This window comes from Theobroma umbraticum, unplaced genomic scaffold (genome assembly GCF_002168275.2).
Source record: "Theobroma umbraticum cultivar Fairchild unplaced genomic scaffold, ASM216827v3 scaffold_31.0, whole genome shotgun sequence".
Taxonomy (NCBI): domain Eukaryota; kingdom Viridiplantae; phylum Streptophyta; class Magnoliopsida; order Malvales; family Malvaceae; genus Theobroma; species Theobroma umbraticum.
The window spans coordinates 247,726-256,178 of record NW_018397283.1 but is presented as its reverse complement, the minus strand read 5'-3'; the positions used below and the strand labels follow the sequence as shown (position 1 = coordinate 256,178).

The following is an 8,453-nucleotide window of genomic DNA, read 5'->3' as shown; positions in this document are numbered from 1 at the left end:
ATATATATATTTAAATTTTACAAATAATTATATAAAAACTAAATCCATCACTTTACAATATATAGATTAAATGTATAATTTAATTTTTTAAAAATAAAAATTTATTTTACTATTAAATAAAAATTAACGACTGTTTAATCTTAAAAATATTTTAAAAAGTTAGCATAACGTGGAAAAAAATTAAATAATCTTGAAAAAAGAAGAAAATTAAAAAAGAATATAAAAACACAAAGTTTAAAAAATCAAAAGATAAGAGAATTATTATTTCATAAAATATCAAATCAATTAGATAATGAAATAAAATTGAAGATCTTTTAATAAAAATAGGGGACAAGAAATGAGAACATGATGAGTAGACAATGTTAGGTCAATTAAAGCCCCGGGTACAACTGACAGTTGAAACTTTTTTAAATTAAAATTTGATTTATTAGTTAGTGTGTGATTTTTTTAAAAGAAATATATTTAAATTTTTTTAAATATAAATAGAAATTACGAAATCTATAAAAAATAAAATAACGATAATATCAGAGAAATGAATGCAGCAACCCCTCAACTCAATCTGCCTTGTTCCAGCTTTGCAAAAGTTTGTTGAACGCATTCTGGCAACTTCCACCAACCCTAATTGTTGCAGCTCCCAGTTTTAATGATTCACTCGCCACAAGTTGTTTGATTTTCTCACCGATCTCCTCTCCTTTCAACACAACATCCTCACCCCACCCCCAACTCTTCACACACGGGCCCCATCCGAGCACTGCAATCACCTTCACATTTATCCTTTGATCCCCGAACAAACGTTGTGGACATGCCAGCACAGGCACTCCATTCAAGGCAACCTCCACCACCGAATTCCACCCGCAATGGCTTATGAACCAACCCAAAGCCTTATGACTTAGTATTTCACCTTGATTCACCCATTCTTTTACGACCAAACCGTTATTACTACTCTTGATCCTCTGCATGAGTTCATGCTCCAGTATCTAGTCAAAACCTTCTTCTTCCTCTCTGTCAACTATCTTAGTCCTCACCACCCACAAAGAATTTACACCCACTCAAGACTATTCCCATCGATATCTCTCTTATTATATTTAAGTTATAACCAACTTACCTTCTCGAATCATCACAGGGGAAATGGAGATTATTATATTTAAGTTTACCTTGCAGAGCCTGAAGTAGTTGTAACGTGTCAAAGGATCTGAAAGTACCGAATAGAGGCACAGTTTTTAACTTTCAAGCATACAGAAAAACTATAACAAAAATTCTTACAAAACTAGTAGTAAGCGTAGCTGACTTAAGCTCATGAAAGCCAGCGCTCTCTTTCCTCTCCACCTAGTTGAGAAGAAATCCAAATATAAAGCTACCTCCTAGATAGGTTGACAATTAACTCAATTTGGGTTAAGAATAAATGGGTCAGACGTTATTTACACCCTTTTTTCCCCCACCATATCCTGCATGTCTATAGCTTATTACCACCTCAGCAATGGTTCCCTCTGTTCTTTCTCTCTTTTCTTTTCCTTCCAACCAAACAGAAAGGAACATACTACTTACTGACAGATTTGAGGCTATAGCGAAGAAAACAAGAGAGACAGAGACTGCACCATGGTCCAAACCAGCAGCAGCGCACTGTGAAAGGGGGCCAGGTTGGGGAGGGACGGAAATCTAGTTGAAAATAGGCAGCACATTGATCCTTCACCTAATAAATCTAAACAAAACTCCTATTTCAATGCTCCAATAGATTCTTCACAAGATGGATTGATAAAAACAAAATAAAGTTCAAGAGTGTTTTCATTTTGTCCGTAATTTGTGCAATTTGTCCAGAAATTTTCTTCTAATGAGCACACCACTCTCCAGCCACGCACCAAGAGTCACTCATCCTTCAAGCATAGCCCTGGCAGCATCAACCAATTTCGGTCTAAAATCATCTGAAGCTCGGCCAAAAACAGTATATCCTTCCTTGTCCTCTACGTCCACATCTGCTCCATGTCTTATAAGAAGGAGGGCTACCTGTCAACCAAACAAATATAATTTGACTGAAAAAAAATTCCAAAAGTCCACAATATTTTGTAAGATGTTCCCCATCTTAACTCACTATTTAACAGTAATGTAAATCAATATAGTAGCTTAAAACTGACTAGTCTAAATTGTGCATTACTAGCAGTTATGTCAAATGTAACAATAATGATAAGAAAATGAAAAATAGATGCCCGAAATGAGCCGGAATGGGGAGAATAGTCAGCAACCTTCGAACTTATGTTCATTAAAGCTCAAAGAGAGTACCTCCTTGTTCTGACAAATGACTGCATTCATAAGAGGAGTTTGGCCAGCCCTGTCTTCAGCATCAACATCTGCTCCTTCCTCAATTAGGAATTCACATAATGCCGAGTTTCCGGTGCTAGCTGCCCTGTGCAACGGGGTGCATCCTACCTGCATTGAATCACATTATCAGCAGATGAAATGGAAGTTATAATGACAATGCTGCTCGAGAAATGAAAAAAAACTGCGCCTATATAAGGCAAAACAATTTTGTGTGTGAAGTTACAAGCCTTGTCCTTCGAATTAATCTTTGCACCGTGCGAGATCAGAAGTTCAGCAATCTTCAACCGTCCCTTGCTAGCAGCATAGTGGAGAGCCGTGCGGCCACCATCGTTTTTCAAATTAACATTCGCTCCTTCACAAAGGTAAATCGAAAGGAAGTGATAGACATCATCAGCTAGATGCAAAAATTCCCACACTTGAGACAACAATCATAACAACCTACTTATGCCCAATTATCATCCTTGATAATCAAATTTACAGCATAATAAAATTTTGCTCTAAACTCAGGTAGAAGAATCTCAATCAATTTCAGTACATATATGCACAAGTGAATTCAGAAAAAGATTAATGAATTACTACATTAGGATTAACGTGAAAAGTCTCTAACCTTTGCTCAACAGAATTTCCATAATTTCCGAATTACCAATGCTCGCGGCAGAGTGAATCGGCGCCCAGCCTTCTTCATCGGAACTATTCAGAACTGATTCATCAGCGGCAGCTGAGAGTATTTTCACCACCTAACGCAATTGATTCCATTCACATTAACAAATATTTCCAAAAAAAAAAGAGGAAAATTTAGGAGAGAAAGAGGATAGACTTACCTCGGGGTGGGCGGAGGAGGCGGCGACGTGGAGGAGAGACCGACCGTCTTCATTTCGGAGTTTAAGAAACTTGGAGAGCTGGTCTTGCGAGAAGGATTTGAATGTGGAAGAATCGCCGGTCTCCGCCGCTTTGAAGAGGTCTTTATCTTTGATTTGGGGATCTTCTTGTTTCTTTGGAGGATCGACTTCCATATCTACGGTGAGTGTTGTACGGACGAATTCCGGATTTAGGGGTCCTCTTCGAGTTTTGGGGATTTTACATTCGGTGAGCGGTGGTGCTCCTCTCACCGACTGTGTCTCACCGCACTTCAGTTTAAAATAATAGTTTAATGTCTTTTAAATTTTCAAGGAAAAAAAAAACAAGAGTTGAAGCCTAATTAATCAACAGCATTAAAATTTAGTTTTAAAACTTTAATTTACATTAATCTTTTTAATAATTAGAGAAAGAGATTCGAACTTTATTTTTTAGATAAAGAATAATGTATCAATTAATAAATCAAATATTTAAATATTATATTTTTTTTTTCTTATATATAATTTTAACATTTTTAAATGTAATTTATTGTGACAATAAATTATATAATTTTTTTCTTAAATAAAAAAATTAAATTCAAAAAATATTTTTAAAAAATCCCACTCAAGAAAATAACTCCAATAACAATTTGATGTCAGTCAATTGGTAAAAAGTGTTAAATTGTAGTGGGTGGTACTAATTTTATATGAAATAAGTTATTTTTGTCTTTTCTTAAAACCAAAAAACAAAAAAAATTGTTTTTATCCTCCAACTTGCATAAAATGTCAAAATGGATAGAATACAAATAAGATATCACATTTCTAATAAAATATATATTCATATCACATTATTAGTAAATTAAATTATCAACATATATATATAATATCTTATAATATCATTGTCGTCTTCCAAAAATGAATTCATATATTTTTTTTAATTTGAGAAAAAATTTAAATTCAATTTTTAAAATAAAAATATATATACTTATGAATATACTAAATGTTCGAAATCATATTGTTAAAAATTCATATGAAAATGTAAATTTTTAAGTTGATTTAATGATATACCAATTTTTATTAAATATTATGTTAAGCGTTTCATACGATGACATGGATTAACGTTTTGCAGAGAAAGTAATGGACTCGGACACAAGTACTTCTATTGCGAAAATTAGCCATTAGCACGGTGATTCAGTGAGAAACAAAAAGCGAAGATAGAAGTACCGCGAAGGGGTGACCTGAGAACACAACCGGTTGCGGCTGGCTGCATTAGTACTCAGCCTTCCTTTTCATAGCAGCCTGGCAAAGCCCTAGCACGGGCCGAATCGTCTGTGTTCTTAGGTGGCACCCCTTCGTGGTAAACCATCTGGCTGCAGGCAGGTTGGCTGGCTGGCTTTGGCATTAAGAATTGAGGATGGGTTGCTCTCTGCCAGGGTTGGTTCTCCCTTTTAATGCAAGGGTTTTGAGAAAATTGCATGATGACATAATGTGCTCACCCCGCTGATCAGTATCATGTGAATGTTGTCATCTTTTGACCTCTCAAGCCTAATTATTATATTTAAGTATGTAAATCAAGTAATTATGGAAGACATTTTAATATCTATATCAAAATTATTACCTATATTCAACCTGAACCTGTTTATAAACTATTCTAATCTTATTTAAACGGTTTGGATAATACCCATTACATAGTTAGAAGTGACTAAAAAGAAAGGAAATACTAACTAACAAAGACAGGGTATTAATCGAATGCCAGCGCCAGAGTCAAATTGCCCTGTCGGAGTAGTTGCCTAGCTCTTAACCAGCAAGCACCAAGCTTCCCATTAAATGCCTATCGAGTCGTTAAGGCTAGTTGCTCCATTCGTGACGGCATGTTAATTATTGAGCACCTTACACGGGATAGACACGAGTCACAGACGGAGAAGAGAGAGAGAGAGAGAAAATGTGACAGTTGACAATTGACAAAGTACGTGAAAATATCAAGCTTTATCACAGGCTAGGATTGCTCCATCGACAGCTTTGGTTGGATATCATACGGGCGCATAGTGGCACAGAAAAAATATCGAGGGCGAGGCCAATCAAGACTCTCAAAACCGACAAAGGCAAAGGGGAATGTGTGGTAGCCTTGGAACCAATAAACGAACACGTGTTACCGACAGTTTGAAGTGGATCCATAGTTATCCTAACAAGTCAAGAGCGTCTATAAATCCACTTGGATAGAAAGGAGATATTATCACATCTTCGGTATCCTAGTGGCTGATAAACTTTTTGCTAGAGCTCTCTCAGACTTAACAATGGCGTCAGAGAAAGACCACACCCCAACTTCCTCTGAACTGTTCTCTAGTGCTAAGGTGGTAGCCGAGGCAGCAAAATCCACATTCAGCAGTGAAAGCGACAAGGTTGACAAGGGGAAGGTTGCTGGTGCAGCTGCTGATCTTCTAGGTGCTGCCAAAGGCTATGGCAAACTGGATCAGGAGAAGGGAATTGGACAATATGTTGATAAGGCAGAGACTTACCTGCACCAATACGAGTCTTCCGGGCCGACCCCGGCCACCCAAAAGTCTGACACCCCGACCAACCCTGAGCCTGCAAAGTCAGAGCCGCATGCAAGCGGTGGTGATGGCAAGGATTCTGGAAGCGCTGGCGTTGGGGATTACGTCAAGGTGGCTCAGGGTTTCTTCAAGTAAAACTGATTTCGTCTTCTTGTAGTTCCCAGAGCTGTGTTCACTGTTTATGGCTTTTAATCTGTGTTCTTTTTCCTTTCTTCTATGCTGTATGGTCTATGACTCCATCGGAATCTGTGTAATTTGAAGCAATAAACAATAAGTTAGTAGTGAGAATTCTGCTAATCCGTTGCACAAATCTTTAAGAAAATGTTTCTCTGTTTACGTTCAATTTCAATATTTGCCATGGACAATGGTGATTAAATTGACCTTTGGCCAACCTTTTCTCACTTGGACAAAGTCTGGCAGATAAGGTAGGGAATTTGGTCCCCAGTCTGACAAAAATCTTTCTGATCAACTTTTAAATATGAATCAATTCAGAATATAACCCAAGGTTGAATCCATCTCCACTTCTTCCGTAGTGCTTCCTACTATTTGTTTTTATATATTTTTGAAAGCGTATGTAGCCGTGTGCAGTGATAGGTTGCAACCGAACAATCGACCTCAACCAGTCTGTTTTTGTAACCGTTTTTGTAACGGATGATTGTTTTCACAATCGTCAATTATTTTAATCGGTCTCGTCGGCCGATCCGCTTGATCGTCGAAGAACTCTTTCCCCAAACCGATGGCTTTTTTTAAATGAAAAGATAAAACTACTCTTCCTAAACCCCTTAAAGGCTAAAGGCTTTACTCTTTACCCCTTGTGACCTTATCCGACTTTTTACCTAATTTCACCCTTCACCTAATTTTTCCCCTCCTTCCCTTTCCTGCTTTCTGCCTCTTCCTAACTTCCTCTCTCTCTCTATAACCCACCGAAACCAACAGCCAGGCAATCATCTTAAAAACCGATAGAATCGATATTTTTAAAAATTGATTAAAATTAATATTATATTTTATACGATTCGATTAATTATAATATTAAAATTTTTTAATCAATTTTAATAAAAATCAAACTAAAACCGATAAAATAGAGTCATACACACTCATATGCATATGTCACAATTTGATTTGACAAATACAAATTAAGAAACCAAGAATAAGCAAGAATCCTGTTTAGTCTTCACTAGGAAAGGTAACGCGTAGCCGACACTGTAAGGAAGGTTCCCTGCATCGAGGGTCAATGGTCTAATTTTCTATGCCTAAAGGCACAACCAGACATCTATATATCCACTAGGGATAAAAGGCAGATATCATTGCCAATCGTCCTCTTATCTCAATTATTGCTACGCCTGTTCCTGAAGCTATCCTTTCAATGGAGTCAGCTCCTCACAATAAACCAACCTCTCACCAGGAGAAGCACTCCAAAAAATCTTCCTCTGAGCTCCTCTCTAGTGCTAAGTTGGTGGCGGAGGCAGCGAAGAACTCACTGCACCATGAAAGCGATAAGGTTGACAAGGGAAAGGTTGCTGGTGCTGCCGCTGATCTGTTAGGTGCTGCCTCGCACTATGGCAAGCTGGATCAGGAGAAGGGCATTGGTAAGTATGTTGACAAGGCTGAGAATTACCTGCACCAGTACCACTCGTCCCATTCAACCCCCAACACCACTCATTCTGGCCACTCGACCAAACCTGAGAAACAATCCGAGCCGCATGCCAGCGGTGGTCATGGTCAAGGCCACGATGAATCTGGAAGTGGCGGCTATGGGGATTACTTGAAGATGGCTCAAGGTTTCTTGAAGAAACACTGATCAACCCTGTAGTTAAGCGAGCTGTAATGATTGGTTTTCCTTTCTTTTTTTTCCCTTTCTTCCTTACTATATGCTCTATGCAAATTAATCTGTATAATATGCAGCTATAAGTGATTTAGAATTCTGCTAAATCTGTTTTGTCTACTGCAATAATCTTAAGTGAATAGTACCCAATTTTTGTTGTTCAATTGCAATTCAGTATTGACAATCTGGTATAGATCCAAAAGGACTTTTGAAGAATAGTGATTAAATAATTTCTTTGCTAGAAATCCGAGCAGAAAGAACCCTGTTATAATATATACTTTTTCCTTCCAAGATTGAAATCAAGTGGTAATTCAAGAGCTTAACTCATTCCTTCCAAGATTTATGGTTTTGATTTAAACTAATTAAACCATTAGAGCTTAACTCAAATGGTAATTAAGAGTTGGGTGGGATTTGGGTAGAGATGGGAAATTGAAGTCATGGTTCTCCCTCAAGAGAATAAAGAAATAACAGGCAAGAATTGTGGGGGCATTGCAAAACAAGATGAAACTCGGTTTATCTTTTATTCCATAAAATTCTCAACAACAACAATAGTAGAAATAATTGTTGAACTACTCAAGTTTCTGTGGAATGCCATGACCAACAATCTAGCATTTGATGCAAGAATCCTTGTGACCAAACAATTGCATGAGTTCTGGGTACTGTAAATACTATTTTTATTTGTAAATTAATAAAAGATAAATATTTAATTTAATGATAAGTATAATATTTTTATTCTTAAAAAATAGATTTAAATGCTCATTTCTTTGAGTAAATGCAATTTTAATTCTTAGAATAATCATATTATTTTCTTTATCTTTTATAAAAGATTTTTATTTTTACAAGGAAGAAAAAAACCATGCCATAGTTAAACGACGGCGTTTTTAAGCGCGATACGCGCTGTTCTGTTACCGTTCGGACAACAGGTTGGTTTTT

The 8,453-nt window shown here is 36.8% G+C and overlaps 2 protein-coding genes and 2 pseudogenes across 2 annotated transcripts; 2 read left to right on the top strand and 2 right to left on the bottom strand.

Moving 5' to 3' along the window:
• Positions 1-554: 554 nt before the first annotated feature.
• LOC149526269 (UDP-glycosyltransferase 708G1 pseudogene) lies at positions 555-959 on the bottom strand (annotated as a pseudogene).
• A 735-nt stretch (positions 960-1,694) lies between these two features.
• On the bottom strand, positions 1,695-3,440 carry LOC110428310 (Ankyrin repeat family protein). The gene is made up of 5 exons (XM_021444117.2): positions 3,135-3,440; positions 2,921-3,050; positions 2,541-2,665; positions 2,275-2,421; positions 1,695-2,001 (listed from the first exon to the last, which is right to left on the bottom strand). The coding sequence occupies exons 1-5, from the start codon at positions 3,324-3,326 to the stop codon at positions 1,867-1,869; spliced, it is 729 nt and encodes a 242-aa protein (XP_021299792.2). The 5' UTR covers positions 3,327-3,440; the 3' UTR covers positions 1,695-1,866.
• Positions 3,441-5,372: 1,932 nt separating this feature from the next.
• Positions 5,373-5,995, top strand: LOC110428315 (nodulin-related protein 1-like). Its single transcript, XM_021444121.2, has one exon. The coding sequence runs from the start codon at positions 5,441-5,443 to the stop codon at positions 5,831-5,833; it is 393 nt and encodes a 130-aa protein (XP_021299796.1). The 5' UTR covers positions 5,373-5,440; the 3' UTR covers positions 5,834-5,995.
• Positions 5,996-6,986: 991 nt separating this feature from the next.
• Positions 6,987-7,684, top strand: LOC110428314 (nodulin-related protein 1 pseudogene; annotated as a pseudogene).
• The last annotated feature ends 769 nt before the right edge of the window (positions 7,685-8,453 follow it).

Bases quoted from the DNA above. Each gene is read 5' to 3' on its own strand.
- LOC110428315 (XM_021444121.2), top strand. From the start codon at position 5,441: ATGGCGTCAGAGAAAGACCACACCCCAACTTCCTCTGAACTGTTCTCT.
- LOC110428310 (XM_021444117.2), bottom strand. From the start codon at position 3,326: ATGGAAGTCGATCCTCCAAAGAAACAAGAAGATCCCCAAATCAAAGAT. The intron at 2,422-2,540 runs GCTTGTAACTTC...GATTCAATGCAG, and splicing joins AGATTAATTCGAAGGACAAG to GTAGGATGCACCCCGTTGCA. The intron at 2,002-2,274 runs GTACTCTCTTTG...TTTGGTTGACAG, and splicing joins TCATTTGTCAGAACAAGGAG to GTAGCCCTCCTTCTTATAAG.